Raw genomic sequence first — 18,098 nt, forward strand, 5'->3', positions numbered from 1 at the left:
ATAATTGCCACGGATGCGAGACAAAGACGGAGAGATAGAATTTGCCAGCGAACTTAATGGCAAGATTGCGTGAAAATTTCACAATCTCCCTCTTTGATGTTAATCGCGCACCTCTGCACCAATTACCGTTTCGGCTTCTGGAAATCTCTGACCATCCGCCGTTTCGTTTCATCCCTGTCCGTTTCTAATTGTAAGATACGTTCTCGAATTTCTAACATTCGAATTTCGCGCTAGGAATACACGATAAATCACATTTTTGAAATTCTAGAGAGGAACGACTCTTTTAGATTCGATACGTTGCCAATTTTTTTTTTTTTTTTTAATTCAATTTGGCTGTGGTATTAGATACGTATAATACGTATTAGGCTGTCCGAAAAGTTTCTTTCGTTTTATGAGGAAATAATAGACGCACAACGTTTTTTGTTTCATATTATTTTGTCGAATATCCATTTTGTTATGTTGAAATGAACACCGCGACATTTCACGTTTGTATGAAGGTGCACTGTTGTAAAAAACACGTTTGCGAAAGAAAGACACTTTCCGGACAATCCAATACATCTTTGTAAGTTTCTCGAGCATTTCAAAGATATTCATTGTCATAATATTATGTCGTTGGATCGCCATGAAATTTCGTGGATTCTGATATTTGATATTTCCGAGTAGACTTTAGCTTTGGATTTAACGAAACGATATTATAATACTTTCTTTTAGTTGCCAAGTAGCGTGGATATTAGAAAATCACGGAAAATGGATTTATTTACAGTTGGTAGTTTCAAATCTTTGGTAATTTTAAAATTATTTTATAATATCGAACTGACGGTTTATTCTTTGGTACAGAAATACGAATTTACAGTCTGAATCTTCGAGAGTTAATTTGCAATTTGCTTCTTAACGAATTCATTTATTTATCCGAGCGGATTTATTTTTTACTTTGCTTTATCCTTTACTTTATTTTAATCTTCTAATTTACTTTCATGTAAATTCTCTTCTATTTTTCAAACGTAATCTTTCTACCTTTTTCCCGTGCGAATAAAATTCGGATGAAAGAGGGTCGACAAATATTTGAGTCATACAGAAGCCAAACTAAATCGTTTAATTTCTGAAAAATACGACTATCTCTGATATTAAAAACGTACAAGTTTGCAAAAAATGGATTTGACCAGTTTGACTATTGAGTAGCTCAGTTGCGGTGGATTTGTTGCTAAATGCTGTACACACGAAGTGATTGAAACAGAAAAATTCTTGGTTCATTCTCCATCTTACGTACCGATTTCGAGGAACACAGCAGTTGACGTGTTAATTACTAGCTAAATTACCTGATAATTCTGTCGACAGCGTGTTGGTGTCTCACATCAGTTTCGTATGTTAGTTATACACTACCAGTCAAACATTTCAAATCACATTCCTAACGAATCTCCCGTTAATTTTATAATTATTATCAACTAAAGAATTCTAATCAATTAATTAACTTGTTTCGAAAATATAAAGTTAGTTATTACAAATGCTTCCGAATATCGATGACAATTTTCTTTGTCCGATAGATTTTTGTCTAAGCCACCTTCTTTCGTAATAAAAAATCAAATCGATATTTTACTTAAAGTTTTGAAAATCTTTAAAATCGATTCTAAATTTTTGACTAGTAGCATAGTTCTTGTAGGGGGAGGGGAGGGCGTGATGTTAAAGAGGAAGTCACGTGGACGAGTAGACGCGACGCTTACTGACGTTTCGAGGATATGCGTCTTTTAATCGTTTCATCAAGCTACGTTTGTTTGGAAATCGGATTATCGCGAAATTTTCCATCGCTTGTCGCTCGGAATATTTTAAGCCCTCCAGCACGCACACGGACCCAGTGGCTTTACACGCTCTGTTTTTTCGTTCGATACTGAAAATACTAAACATCGTGCGTTTCAATTCGAAACACTGGAATATGTTAAAAAACACGGTGATTGCTCTCGTAGGGGAAGTTTTTCGTGGATTAATCAACGATTCGTAAGAAAAAAACCACGGTAGCTGGTTGAATAGAGCGGAAATGTCGTAACGGTGGGGGAAATTTGGCAACGAAAAGGAAAAGAAAAAAAAAAAAGAAGAAAAAGGAGAAACTGTACAGCATCGACGTTGAAGCGTGCGCAGGAAAAATCGAGAGCTATCAAATTGATTAAAAAAAGAAGGGGTAGAAAAGCCATGCTCTACGTCGACGTCAAATGCACACGAAAATTTCCGGTTGGTATGAAAATTTCTCGTGGAAAAAATCACGCTGCACCGATGTCAAACGCATCTGCAACATTCGTGGTGCGTTCAACGAGAAATGTAAACCACAAATAAAAGTCTACATGTCAATGAAATATTCCGATGCTTTGCAACAACTTCATATTTTTAGTATCGTTGTTTTATTAACAGCGGAACTACCAACTTTTAATGTTTAGAAAAAAAAAATGCTATATGTAGATTTTCAGAAATTTAATTTAATTTAAATATTCAAAAAGATCCGTACAGTTTTTTTTTAATAAAAATATCGTTATGACAAAAATGTTGAAATTTAAATGTACAAGGGCGTATGGAATACAGATGACATACAAAAATTAGTTATAGACACTTTATGGCATGAAATAAATCGTTCTTTTTCCTTTTTAATAAAACATTAATTCTGATAGAAGCAGTTCCACGTTTTTAGTAAACGCAAACACAGAAATCCGAATTTTTATAAGTTTGGTAGTTCCGATGTTAAAACACAGAGAAACGCGAAGCAAATAAGTGATCCAATTAATAGAAAAATTATTCAATCAAACACACTATGATACAAAAATTTGGAATCACTTTCGTGTCTCTATCGAATCACTCGTCAATTCTATCATTAATTACAAAATATTCCAAACTTTAATTCGATAGTATCCTTTATCAAAGAATTCTTTCTGCTAGCAGTATCTTATACCCAAACGTTTTCAAATTCTAAAATTCCACGAAACACGATTGTAGCGATTCCAAATTTTTCGCCAACGATACATTAGCAAAGTTGCCTGAGCAATCGCCAAGAAATCCACAGAAAAATCCTACTACATCTCTATGAAACGCTACGAATTGCGATTACGCTAACGCCGTGCTGGAAGACTCTCTGCCGAATCTCCTGAATATTTCTCGAATTCTACGCCCACTACTAACAACAATTGTTCGAACAATCTTTTCCATTGGGCGAGATTTCGCTAAAAATAACATTTCGACAATGCCGACATGAACGAACGAGCCATGAAAAATCAGGCGAAAACCTGGCACGTGTTGAAATAGGTGGCGTTTCGTGGTCGATCACAGGACAGGCTCGCAGAAACGCTTTCTTCGTGTGCGATGAAACACCGATCGTTTTGCTCCGAGATTCGTGTGACGCGAGCGAAAAATTGAAAGAAAAAAAACTAAACGGGAAACAAAAGAGTATAAACGAGGCTGGTTGAGGAGCAGGGAAACTGGGTAGAACGGTCGAAATAGCGAGACCAGCGAGCGATCGGTGATTAAACGTAGCGTGTTCGATAGATTGAGGAAAAAACCAGGTGGTTTGGGGGGAAGCGTGGTCGAAAAACGAGACAGAAAACGAAACCAAACTTCGTAAAAAGGGGGAGAAGGAAGAAAAAAAGAGAAAAGAACGTAACGAAAAGAACGAAAGAAGAACGGGAAACAAACATGGCGAATAGTTTAAGAGGCTCCGATTTAAAGATTGAAAAAAAAAAAAAAAACAAGAAGACTCGAAACGAGTACGAAAAAGAAACAGGTGAACAAATAGGCGGATCACGGTGTGGAATTAATGTCGATTGTTAAATAATTCGGGAACAAAGAGACAAAACAAGTGAGAAAACTATAGCCCGCGCGGAACGCTCGTCGCTAGGTCGCTCTGCTGGCTTCCGGTTTGCCTGAGGACCTTTATCCAACACTTTCAACAGAAATCTCTGTAATCTATTAATTTAAAAATCTGTATAACATGCGTGGAAGATATTTCTTCTTTCCCTTTTTATATCCAGAACGTCGAAGTTAAAATTACTCGACCAAAGAATTTCTTTTAAAGTTGAATTTAATAGAATTCTTTGTTTCCTTAGAATTACGAGCAATTGTCTGGAATATTTAATACCTTTGAAGTAGCGTTGTTCTATTTTCGAACAAGCAGCGCGAGGAAACGTAGTTAGATTGCTTGTTTAGTCTTTGACAAAAGGAAATCCGCAAGGATGTTTCTCCGTGAAACTTGAGATAAATCTTGCAACGAGCGTGATACCATTAATTTCCGGTGGCGATTAAATAACCGAGGGAACGCGCGTATTTCCGATCCAGCAGAACTGGCCGCGGTGACGCGTTCGCGCGCGCTCTGCCACGCAAACAGGAGAAACACTGGCAAAAAAAAAAAAAAAAAGAAGAAGAAGAGAAGAAAGAAACAAAGGCAATAAGAAAAACAGAAGAAGAAAGAAGTGTGAGAAGAAGAGGAAAAAGAAAACGAGTTAAATCGTTCAAATGTACGCAGGGTGACGAGGAAACAGATAGACAAACTTTGGTACTGCATTCTGCTCTTCCTAGGGATTAAAGAAGATTATACAAACACTTCTCCTTTAGACAGATAGATACCTTTTCTTTTAAAGATAAAAGAGGTTTTCGCCTATGATACAAGCAAATTTTCACGTTTCGTATTCAGGAAAGTTATAAAGAAAACATTCGAAATCCTGATCTTGTTACAATGACAATAAGCTTGTCATTTTTAGCGTATTCCGGCTACCAATGATATTATAGCGAATTAAATTTTTAAGATATTTCCGCGATTAAACATCCAAAGACGTAAGAAAAATGGAATTGTGCACAAACCATGAAACTGGTCTACTATCAATCTACCAATATTAAAATATTCTCAACGATTTTACAAAACATTTCTCATTTTCTATCGGGGTATTTCAACTTTATCATCGTAAGCTCCAAAAAACCAGACTCCAGTGTTCGTTACTGATAATACGTCTTTTAATAATCGATAAAACACAAATTGTCAAAATCTACGTGCAATCGTTACCACGTTGTTTACCTCTAACAGAAAGAAATGTTTATAATAATCGTACGCACGACTTGCATAAAACTGCAATGTAAACCAGAGACTCTCAAGCGTCGAATATTTCATGTATCCTAACATTCATTTGCATAAACATTATCCGTCCCCAACAAGAGCAGAAGTTTACCAACATCCTCTCATAAATTTCAACCTCACCCTGTACAATTGTACGCCGATATACATATACAAGCGTCCTATTTCTAAACTGGACGAATTAGGCAAACACCATCTCTACAAAGAAGAAAACCATACGTGTGGTTTGTAACGTATACGAAATACACAGGATACGTACAAAACACCATCGTGTATATCTATATCGTCTCGTACACAGAATTAAAGAATTAAAGTTGGAAATCCTTGGCTCGTTCCAGTTGAAAGAAAACCAAAAACAAAGGAGGAACGAAAAGTAGAAAAAAGAAGAAGAAGAAGAAGAAGAATGAAAAGAACTCTCTTTGCGTCTCAAGTAAGTCGTCGGCTCTCTCAATGGGGACTTACCGTTCTTTTTTTGGATAACGACTTTCGCTGCGACTTTACGGGGGTTGCGTATGCCGAACAACGGAGTTTTGAGTGGAGTAGTAGTAGTAGTAGTAGTAGTAGTAGTAGTAGTAGTAGTAGCAGTAGTAGTAGTAGTAGTAGTAGTAGCAGTAGTAGTAGTAGTAGTAGTAGTAGTAGAAGTAGTAGTAGTAGAAGTAGTAGAGGTAGTAGTAGCATAGTGTCGTGCCGAGATAGGAGGAGTCCAAGGCCAGTGTGATTGATTGACAAATATAATAGAGAAGGAGTACGATAAAAGATAGTCAGTGCAACTTCGTTCGGGCTTTGTTCAAAATCAGGGTCGTAAAACGGGGCATTCTTGGGCTGAGCTAAAAAAACAGGGCACAGGGGGTGGGGGAGGTTTGGTTTCCTAAACAGGTGACAGAAGGGCCAAAGGGGGTAAGCTATGTAAAATCAACCATACGGATAAGGTATACGAATCTCTCTCGAATATCTCGTTTCTCCTCGATTCACGTTAAGTGAAATCCTAATTGGTCGTGGAATCGTTATGGTTTAGGTTGCTTCTGGATGGCTGGACTCTTCGAGATCGATGTTTCCCGATCTTAAAGTAGTTTTTGAGAGCAGGTTCGAGTATTCCGTTGATACATATTCGTCCGTTTGGTGGTCGATAAGCGTTGTAGACTTGTTCGAAAAAGTCCGCTTTATTTGCCAATTTCTCTCATTTATCTACGTTTAGTAGCTAGACGCAGTTATGGTTGTTCGTCGCAAAGATCTCTGTACATATACACGCTACTTAGGATTATGGTCGTCAGACATTTTTCAGGACAGTTTCTGACTTCTAATATCGTAAGTGTAAATTCATGTATATGTAGTTAATCGGATGATCATAATAGCAGATTGTTTGCAAAATAATCGTACGAACAAGAACGAAACTATCCAGTTTCTGATAGCGTTTGGCATAAGGCAAGGAGTTAAGTGTCGATCAATCATACTCAGAGTAATTTTAGAAACTTTGCGCAACTTGAAAATCGCGGACGATGCAAAATCGTCATCCGAAATCTTGTACATTCAACCAGTGCGAAGCAAATGACGAGCATGTCCGGGACAACTGGAAGGTCGCAGCACATCGATTATCTAACTCTTAAACTATTAACCCAACAAATCCAGGCCCTCTAATAACGCAATAAACTAAACATCTGATGTATCATCCCGATGTATCATATTTGAGAATAACCTGTCAAACACGTGAGACAGGTTCATCCATACTCATCAGGCACCCAGAACCCGCCATTTATCCTCAAACCTACACCTATATCCTACCAATCTTCGATAAATTACTTTCATCAAACGTAATACGTATCTCTGATCGAGACGAATGAGATACGCCGCGAATACGTAGCAAATTGTGAACGATCTGAATTAAAATCATCGATCGGGAAACAGCTATTCTCCAGAGTCCAAGGGGTGTCTTTTAGCGATCGGTGCACGTGTACCGAGGGAATTTTAGGACGCGGCGCGTACGAAACCGAGAAACGGAGATGGAGATGAGAAAAAGAACAGAGAGTGCGCGTGGAAGATAGAAGTGAATTCTTGGGATAGCAGAGAAGTGATACGAGAGAAAGAGAGCGAAAGTAAGAATAAATCGGCTCCGGAGAACTTGATTAAGAAGATGGTATATGTAAAGTGGTATCGAGTGGACGTTTAAAGCCAAGGACCACCGGAAAGTTAAGCGACAGCTACGCTGAGTGAAAAAATTATTTTTCCTCCAATACATAATACGCGCAAGAATCTCCATCTAAGCTGATAGCACAAGTTCAATGGAAAAGGCTGCGTACACAACGCATCGAAGCAAATATTTTTCAACTCAGCATAGTGTAACTTGACTCAGTTTTTCGGTGGATCCTCGGCTTAAGAGATCGGAAAAATAGAAATGAAAAAAAAAGTGAGAAAAGAGGAGGTGCAAATATGTGGAGACTGAAGATTAGAACACATCGATAGGTACGTGGCGAACTTTCGAACGTCGATTTCGTGCAAAATCGACGATCGGTTGGTTCACGCATGCGTGAACGCAGCATTCAAGATGGCGCGGTTGAGTTTCGCGTTCGCTGCTGCTCAATACTTTTTTTACGACACTCAAGTATGAACTTGCCAGTTCTTATTGAACAAAATATTCTTGTGTTGTCGTTTCGGCGCTTTTTCATCGCCTTTGCCTTTAGTCTTGTCAACGCGAGATACTAAACAGATAACCTTGTTATAATCAAATAAAAGATAAATAAAGGAGGGATAAAAAATTAATTGATGGCTTAATAAAGGTTTCTTCACTCCTTTGAACTCCTAAAGCTGGAATTTTCTGTTTTAAAAATACTTTGTATTTAGTAACACTGTATCTAGTCAAACTAAAGAGGTTAGAGTGGAGTGACCTTGATCTAGCGCAGCAGATTCCAGTCAGGCTATAATCTACTATTTCTGATGACATTTTAATATTCAATTGGTATCGTTGGTATCGCAGCTGATGCAAAATAGTTTGGCACAAGTTAACCTGTATCTTGCGTTTTATATGATAAACATCGTCATTGGTATTTGTTATACAAGATATAATGATACAAGACAGATTAAAAACTATTACGGCCAACTATTATGACCAAACGATAACAGTTGTAGATTGATACAAAAAAATGAAAGAACGTTCCTAAAGCACCATCTTGAATGGATGCACCGAATCAAAGGTGACAGAAAAATATCTTCTAAATGATCGTAACGATGCAGAAAAATGGTCAATTCTACCGGTGACAACGACGATAATTTAGATTGTGTGCCATTGAAGTAACGTAAAATATATTTATATTTAATCGAAGGAGTGAAAACAAAGGATAGATAAATATATGTAAAGACAAATAAGAAAGATATATATATGTATATATATAGAGAGAGAGGATTAGAAAGAAGATACAAAAAAAGAGAGCTAGAAAAAATGTAGAAAAGATCTGTCGTACCTTGATGCGAGAAGATGTGTTACGAACCGCGAAACATGGATAGAGAAAGATGTAACAGTTGAAAATGAAGAATTCGTACGTAGAAAATGCGCATTTATGATTCGATCGAAGGAGAAAGATACGAAAAAAGGAAAAAAAAAAGACAAATGAAAAATGAAAAACCGTAGAAATCGCAAAGTATACGTTTCTCACGGAAGTGTGTAAATTTCGTGTATACTTTTCTAGAGAACCAAAAACAAAAGTTTCTCGTTTCTAAATCTTCTTTCCGTTTCTTCGATTACTCTGAAATTTTCGCTCCTTTTTCACGTCCGCGTGATATTTCTTGCTCCTTTACCCTCTGTTCCTCGATAAAAGGAGAAAAAGAGGAACCGAAAGAACGTACAAACACGAAAGGAAAATATGTATATATATACACACACACGTATATCTATATGATGTATGTATATACGTATATAAACGAAGTAAGGAAAAAGAAGAATAGAAAAGACGAAAAAAGAAAATGGTGAGGGGTAGAACAGAAATAGAATCCAATAGTAACAAGAAAACAGATAAGGAGTGAGAAAGAGAGAGAGAGAGAGAGAAATAAATTTCGACACACCGAAACTATCTAATGGAAAAAGAACAATATATATAGCTAAAAAAATCAATGATCAAATATATAATGAAGCTCTTAATAATGTGACGATTAGAAGAGTCGAGTGGCGCTTCTTACCATCTGTCCGTGCAGCGGGTGAAAATGGAAACAGAAAGAAAATTCAAAATCTTCCTTTGAAAGTCGAGACTCGCAGGATATGGGACGTTCTTTTTGTTTTTACGATATTCGACTTTTTTTTAATCTTGCTTATCTCTATGAAATCTTTCTTTCGTGTTTATATCTTAATTTCACGATAATTAACATGTTATATATATAACATGTTAATTAATTTTTTGGGAATGATAGAAAGGGTGAAAAGGGGGATCATAAGGGGAATATTTCTACAACAGACTATCGAAGTTCGCCCTGACGATTTATCTCGTCGTGGTAATGTTACCGCGCGCGATTTTCCTTTCGTTCGATCGTTGTTTCGATCGTTCGTTCCTTGAAACTATTTGTTCTCGTTTTTCTTTCTTTTCATTGTTACTTGTTTTTTTCTTTTTTCGTGAAGCACATTTTGTTTTTCAACGCCGAGTAAAGATGAAATTTTTTGAGAAAGAAAATATAGGTGCGGCCGTGGCTGAGTGGTTACGGTAGAACGAAAGATTGTGATTCGAGTAAAATCGAGAAGAAATAATTCGGAAGTATTATACATATATATATAGTATGGAGTGGGTGCAGCTTTTTCGTCTGCAATTCATTGTTCCTTTTCTGCGATTGGCGGATCGAGGCGTGGCGGCAAAGCTTAATTTAAAAAACGTTCAGATTCTGACACAAGATAGCCTTTTTACAAGAAGTAAAAGCTTTCGAAGACAATAAAGAAAATTGTTACACTGAGTTGTCTTGTAAAAGTTCGAAATCTGTTTTCGTTTATTTTTAAAGAAACATCGAGACGCGATGATATACTTTCAAATTTTATTTTCTACTATACGAATGATTCAGAAGTCTTGCTGATCAACTCCAGAAATTGCAATGGAGTCTGTATATTATCAACTTGAGCTAAACGAATTTATGGAAGTGATTTTTGAAACTGATGTTGAATACCAATCATGTACCTAGGCAACGAAATTGAAAATTAAAAAAAAAAAAAAAAAAGAACGAGAATTAAGTTGATCAGTTCGTTTTCTGAGAGGTTCATATTTTAAAAAACTATTTGTATGTTTTTAAGACAACTCAACGACGAGAAGGAAATGATTCGATAATAAGAAACGTGTCGAATTTTTAAAGAGTTTTGTTCCTCACGTCGATTAACGAGGAACATTTTTTATTACAAAACTTTGCCCTTTCTTTGTCACTTAAAGGTACTGTATATTATTTCATATAATAGAAAAAATTTATAATTAAGATAGATAAAAAATTTAACATTCATCAGAAGCGAAATAAAAGTGAACAGCACTCGAAGAATATCCCTCGTAAGCGAAGTGCGGATCGAAGCTGGATCGAAAAAAGTGTGAATAAAATAGATTGAAAAACGTGAAGATAACTCTTGTTTTTTTAAATTCTTTGCGGTCACGCGATCGATCTTCCATTCGGTTGAACGCGACGATTCCCCTATTTCCCTCTCAAAAAAAAAAAAGAGGAATAAAAGATCAAGGGAACCACGCGTCACTCTCGTTATCTCGCTATTGAGACTTTAACGCATGGTAAAGAGATGAATCCTCGCGTTCCCGAGCGTTCAACATGGCCTCTCTTAAATCGTGTCTAGAGCACGTTAGATTTCACCGATAAATAGTCGGAACTAAAAGTCTAAGCTAAAATCGTTCTTTCTTGTTGTTTCTTTGAATTAACTCAAAAACTAATGAGATAAAAAATGCATCAAAAAAGAAAAAGAAAAGAAAAAGAAAAATCGTAGAAGCATATTTTTCTACAATTCTTATTTCGTAATAACGATATTAAAAAAAAAAGAATAATAATAATATTGAAGATAACACTTCTTGCTTTTTTAATAGAAAGATAATATCTTTTGCGTATTTTTCTTAACAAAAATAGGGGGAAAAATACGGCAATGGGAATTGGAAACATAAACATTCCCCTCAATCGGTTAATCGTTCAAGCATCAAACGTGCCGCACAAATGGGATCACTCTGATCACGATGTAAGAGGGACCAGTGGATATCGATTTGAAAGAAATAAGAAGAAGAATATTTATATAAATATGTAAAGGTAAATAGATAGAGAGAGAAAGAAGAATCTCTGCAAGAAACGTGGTCGTATTAAAAGAAGAACGGGGGCGAGCAATGTGATAGTGGACATTACCTTCTTCGAGCCCGTCGTCTCCGTCGCTCATGAGCTCGTCGTCCGAGCAGATGCTCAACACGTTCACCAACATCTCTGTGACTGTGAAATTGAGAGACAAAGCGCGGAATAATTAATTGCGACAATTCAACTGATTAAATTATATACGATAATGATATACTAAAATATATTATAAAATTTGAAAAGTTTCTTTGAAAATGATCATTTTTTACAAGGCGAATGAAACTACGTATAATAATTAAACGACATATTAATCAAATATTATATGTTATATGGATTATTTAATTTTTTAATACGAATACCAGAAAATTAATCTTAATTACGGAGAATTAATCGTGTAATTAATATTCTTAATAATTGATATATCATATTAGATTATTATTTAATTTTATTAAATATATGCATTAAATATTCTCACTGTGGAGAATTAGCTATAATGAGGCATAATAAGCATTGCTCAAGTATAATTGGCATTTGGTATGGATAATTATTTAATTTTCTGATATACATGCAAAATCATTCACTTACCTTTTTCACCTACAAATGGCAAAGACCACGTGAAAACGTCCATGAAATTGGGCAACCAATAGGGATGCGGTGAACAATTGAACTGCCTGATGTTCATCACGTTGTTCTCGTATTTCAGTACAGCTGCCTGCAATTGTAAACAAGAAAAATTTATTTTTAAATGTTATACAAAATAAATTCTCCAAGAAATACTCTACGGTCAACCGTACAATTTTCTTTTTTTTTTTTTTTTATAGAATTTTCAAGTAGTCGACGTCTCACCTTGTTGTTGTAAACGTCGAGGTAGTTGGGCGCGCTGAAGATGGTGATTAGCGACGGGAAACCCGTCGTCTGAGATTTGCGGTACATGCGATAGCCCGCATCCTGAGCCTCGTGCGCCCTTATGATGCTGAGCAGGTTGTTGTTTTGCAGAAAATCGCAGCACGCCGCGTAACTGTGACAACAAACAAACAAATTAATTCACTTTGTATCTCGAGAAATATGTGAAAATTGTTCTCTTGTCTTGCGAAATACAAAATTTCTTTTTACATTCATACATACACACACACAAAACGATAGAATTCAGAATTCAATTCGCGCAATCGTTGTAGAACACATCGAATCTACCAGAGATTCGACTCAATAGAAATCTTTTCTCTCGTATTGTTTCCTCAAATCGTATTGTTTTCCGAAATCAAATTTTCCTTTTACATGCAATATTTTCCTTCACAGCGACAGAATTCAAAAAACAAAAATGGGAAATGTCTATAGAATATGTTAAATTTATCAAAAATTCAACTCGATAGAAATGTTTCCTGCTGTTTGCCAAATTCTTCAGGTACAAAACTCCTCTTTACGATCGGCTATAGAATTTCGAAGAAAATCGCGAAAAATATGAATTGTATTGAATATAAAATGTAAGATTTATTCTCTATTTATCTTTCATGGTCCTCCTTCCCCTCCGAGATAGCCTTCCAGTTACATTTCTCTTTGGTTTATCCTTACGGTCTACTTTTCCAACAATCAAGTTTATCATCTCTCGTACTTAACATTTAGACTTAAAATCTACGACTTAAACTTAACATAAGAATGTACGTACCTCTTATAAGTCTTATTCTCTATGCGTTTGCTACTTATATTCTCGCAGCGCTTAAATTTCGATAATGTACAAATCCAAACAGATGATAAAAGATAAAATATGAAATTTTAAAAATATAAAATATAAAACTACAAAAAGTGATATGATATAACATGATATTTATATGTTGCAAAATCTGTCAAAAATTCTTCCTCCTCATTGTTCGCAATGAAAATTTCTTTTCGTAAACAAAAGGCGATAAAATTTCGAAAAAGATCGCGATATGATCCTGTTTTATTTATCGATTGTTTGGAATAGTTTATAGAACGACCAAAGGTACTCATGATAATAGATCTTCAAATTATCCGAATTTCATGCATCGAAACTAAATTTGTATTAACATCGAATTAAGTGAACCGCTGATGATTGAATCCACTTAACTGAACACGAATTCCTATTATTTGATCGAGAAGCCATAGGTTATTGGGAGAATCAGTGATTTTCTATTATATGAACTGCAGACATATGAATTCTTTCTCCGATCACGTAAATGGAATTCTATTTAGGTTGATTTCAAGTGAGAGTGGTAGAAAAAGGTTCTACATATTTATGAAGGTGGTGAAAGTAACAGGGGAAAGAAAAGGAGAAAATAAAATTCTCCCTCTAAAGTTTTTTTTTAGTTTGGTCGATGCACAGGCTGGTCGACGTGTAAAAGCTGTAAATTATGAAGATTTGCATATTTCACATTTTTGTTACTATAGAGTTACCAACATAATATCATAATTACTATTTTAATCTTTTCCAGTTCTACTGGTTTCATTCCTTCTACCATTTAATACATAAAATGGATTCCTTTGTATCAAAGCTTAATTTGATAGAAATACACTCAACAAGATGTTTGAACATTTACAAAACTTCTACGTCCATGTTCTAGATGTTATGTAGAACATTCAGAAATTTCATTAGCACTGTAGCAAAATAGGTTGATGAAATTTAAAACCTGACCCTAAACCTAATCAATCTGAAAAATATATATAGATATTACAAAATATTTATTGCAATACTTATTAAAGAATCAGAAAGTACATATTACAGGCAGCTGAAGCATGTAACAAGTGTTACGTATAATCCTACAGAATATTGAAATTTATTAATATAATAAATTATCGACTGTTTAAATACTTTTGTTACCTTTGCTATGCCAAATATCTTATAATTTCTTCGTATACGAGTATTTCCAATCTCGTTCCAAATTTTACAAATATTTTTTATCTACATCTAGATCATGTTCGTACGTAGATCGTACGAAACATGTTCATATATTCACGTATTCATATTTTTATTTACATATACGAATATTTTCAAATTTGTTCCAAACTTTCCCAATACAATCATGATGGCCAAGTCTCGTAATAGTGCGAATGAAATTTCAGAAGGTTTCCTGCAACACGCGCAATTTCTAAGCCCCCGTGTACGTTCTAGTAAATATTTAACCTATTGAACATAAATTAACTACGATAAGATGTTGAATATGGCTGGCCAGGGCAAAGGGGCTTTCCAGAGGCACGCGATAATTGCAAAAAATGCAAATTACACCGAGCGTTAAAAGAGAGAATAATATTCGAGGCAAGAATAATAGTAAATTTCCATTAACGACACGGTTAAAGAGGAAGTTCGGTAGGACGAAGAAGGGTGATGAAAAATTGCTCGCAACTCTTGCGATATAAAATAGGCAAGCACGCTTCGTTGCGATGATAATATTCGCGGGATTCCTTACTGAATACAACACGAACAGTACGATGGTAATCCCGTAATGGCCGTGGCGCTATAAAGAAATCGTTCGAGATGGCTGGTGCACCTCCGCGTCGTCGTAGGATCTCGAAAGGCAGACTCGTAAAAAGCTCGCGTGTGAACCGTCTATCCTACTTCTTCTCCCCGTTCTATTTCACCCTTGTAAACGCAGTGACCTTCATTCGTTCGTACGGGTCACGTGAAATGCGTGACAACCTTTTCGATTACCTTGCCTCGCTAATTAGCCGGTTTATGGCCGAGTTTCTCTGAAGATTACCGAATTATGTTAAACAGTATGTACAGAACTTAAATTTCTGCTTCAAGGTCATTGCATTATCGGCTATAGAATTTGCTCAAAAGTTGGAAAAAGTTACGCGATCGTTAAAAGATTGTTTAATTTACTGAAGAGTCCATACTAGCAGATCTTGGACGAAACACTCACTTTCTCTCTTTTCTCATTGTGTCTAAGGTATAGGTCTGTTAGGTTAATTCGATGTTTCATATGTAACAAAGTGGATATAAATTACAAATATATAATATGAAGAATTTGATGAAAAAAGGTATCAGGTGAAGTTTACGAAATTTATCAAAATGTCAAGTATCAAATCAGTCAAAGTATCAAATTTGGTTTACCATTTACCAAATTTGTCAATACTTGCTCCAATAGTAAACATTTATTACAGACTCGAGGCTGCTAAAAGTTGGACATTTTCAAAATCTTCAAAATCTAAATTTTAAACGTGAACATTCCTATTCATTTTTATTAATTTAAACTCTTCGTATCGTTCGTAGATGCAAAATTGTAGGAAACCATAGCTATTTTGGCTGAGTAGAAAGCTGGTAGAATTGAGACTACACAAAGCCTGTGGCGACTTTACAAAAACGTCGCGAACCAGTTGAAATATAATTTATATCGATCGAAATTCGACGAAATCGAGTACAGAGAGAATTACACGGGTGCAACAGCCTCGTATCCAATAGGAAAGCACGACAGCTTTTCGACGAGCGCGAACTATCTGTCGACTGTCAGATTCGATGGAATTGTGTCATGGGCAAAATATTGCGCGTTTTATCGCCAGTCTATGACACGATGATTTATCGTGGCACACCGTTTACACCGAAAACGCATTTAATTTTAGCGGAAATTCTAGAGTCAGCTTTTACGGTCGCTTCCATTGCCAAAACTATTGTTGGTCCGTTGTAAAACCTCGAACGAGGGTTTCTTGCGTTTCGCATTAGAGCGACGAGAATGCAGAAGCTGACCTAACGATGTGGAAGTCCTACTTTTTATTTTCTTATGATTCTATATTTATCCTAATATATATTTCTCTATTCATTTTTATACATACTCTTATATTTATTATGTTCATTATCCGAACCTACTTAAAAAAAAGGAAAAGAAAAGACGAAGATTAGATTAGCGTTGGGTGTTTTCCCTTTCGATTTTCTACAAAATTCATTCAAAATTTCCCATTTTCAAGAATCGAGTCTCGAAGGAAGAAGAACCGAAGACGAACAGAAATTTGCCAGAGAAAATGAAAATATTGCTTAACACTAGGAGAGGTCTGCCCTTCGAAATTTTCTAAAAATTCATCAACAATTTCCTGTTTTCAAAAATCCAATCGCGAAAGAAGAACCGAGAAAGAGCGAAGACATTGTCTGAGGGTAGAAGTCTTCCCTTTCAAATTTTTATAAAATTTATCCAAAATTTCCTATTTCAACGTCATCAAAAGACTTCTCTGTTGAACCAGAAACGAATAAAAAATCGTCGGAAGAAATGAAAAAAAAACCATCCAACACCAGCAGACCATTTCTCAAAATTTCTCAGAAATGTCCTAGACCTCAAAAACGGACTGTAAACGATTGGAAACATTGGAATTATTTAAACGAAACTCAAAGTAGATTAGTACGACAGCATCGCGCCATCGACGGATCCACGTACGTGAAATTGGTTCGAAGGTTGGCCGGAAGTACGGTGCAAGGGAGGCTTAAAACGTTCTCGACAATTTTACTGGGGTTTGCTGCAAGCCGCACGCGAGGCAGCACGCGAAATTTCACGATAACTCCTTCTCTCTTCTTCTCGCCGTCTTTGTCCGACTTTTTCCCTCTCGCACACTCGCCCCTCTCGCGGCGGAGTAATTTTATCCGGCGATCGAGCACGATAACAGAGGCACGGGCCAAGAGCGTTTATAAATTATAATGCGGCCGATAAATCGTCAGCATCTGACGGGGGTCATCTCGCGAATCGATCGTCCACGCTCGCGCGAGCGATCCGGGGCGGAAAGAGAGAAACGGATCGCGGACGAATCAATTAGTTAATAAGCTTGATCGAGCGCGTTAACACATTGTTGACCGGTCACGGGTGAACTCGTGTCTCTCGTGCATAAAGTTGAGTTGTTCGATTTTATATAAAATAGCACGCGTTAGTTTTTTTGCGTAAAATAGCCGGTCAACGATGTGTTAATATGTTTTACTCTGGCGCGTTGTACGGATAATTTCTGGTATTTATATTGCTGTTGTCGTCGCCAGTTTGTTTTTCTTTTTAAGTAAATTTATCATTATGAATATGGATGACGATTCGAGGATCGATGTACACGGAATTAAACGGGATTAAAATTCGAAATTATTCAATTTTCGTTGCTGTAGCTGTGCGTAATCTCTCTATCAGTGTACTGGGACATTGTATATTTTTGTTTCAAATGTAAATGGGATTACAGAGAAAATCATTGAGTGTAAGTTGATAAAGCAATTTTGTTAAAGTAACTGTTATATTATCCGCACTGAACATTTCATAAATATTAATAATGATATTATTGAACAGAAATGTTGTACACTCTCTTCTCCAATTTTTATATCAGAGTCATCGAGTGAAAATTTAGAAGTCTCATTTATTTTTAGTTAGCGAACTTGTCAATGACCATACAATGGTAATTATTCGTACTATTTACCTTCAATTGCTTATTTTATATCTTCATCGCAAGCAGTAGTTTCGTTTTTTAAGATAATCCAAAAAATGATAAACAGCAAAGAGTATTTCAATTTGTTAGAAGTAGTAAAAATAAAAGTCTACTTTACTCGCAGTTCTAACGTTTCAATTCAGCTATTTTTCAAGCAGAAATTATGCAAGATCGAAGATCATAGTTGAAGTTGGAAATAAATTTCGTGAATGGCGAGATTAGGAAAGAAAAAGGAATTGTTAAAAATCTTTGGCAATTATATGTGGAAACGAATGTCACGAAGCAGTGGCTTTTAGCACGATAACTATCCCACAGGGCCATCAGCTTC

The 18,098-nt window shown here is 35.9% G+C and overlaps 1 protein-coding gene across 9 annotated transcripts in view; it reads right to left on the bottom strand.

The window, feature by feature from the left end:
- LOC117231917 (serine/threonine-protein phosphatase 2B catalytic subunit 3-like) overlaps positions 1-18,098 on the bottom strand; it is a 151,301-nt gene that overhangs the window by 20,536 nt on the left and 112,667 nt on the right. For 5 of the 9 annotated variants that reach the window (XM_033490873.1, XM_033490872.1, XM_033490881.1 and 2 more), the window contains exons 7-9: positions 12,227-12,398; positions 11,966-12,092; positions 11,438-11,518 (exon numbers count right to left, since the gene is read on the bottom strand). In XM_033490873.1, the coding sequence (XP_033346764.1) occupies positions 11,438-11,518; positions 11,966-12,092; positions 12,227-12,398 (380 nt within the window). Of the gene's footprint in view, positions 1-5,557; positions 5,591-9,259; positions 9,263-11,437; positions 11,519-11,965; positions 12,093-12,226; positions 12,399-18,098 lie in introns of all 9 variants that reach the window. The other 4 variants (XM_033490880.1, XM_033490878.1, XM_033490875.1 and 1 more) reach the window with 3 other exon arrangements.

The sequence above is a fragment of the Bombus vosnesenskii genome, unplaced genomic scaffold, assembly GCF_011952255.1.
Source record: "Bombus vosnesenskii isolate JDL3184/JDL3185 unplaced genomic scaffold, Bvos_JDL3184-5_v1.1 scf7180000013276, whole genome shotgun sequence".
NCBI classification, from domain to species: Eukaryota; Metazoa; Arthropoda; class Insecta; order Hymenoptera; family Apidae; genus Bombus; species Bombus vosnesenskii.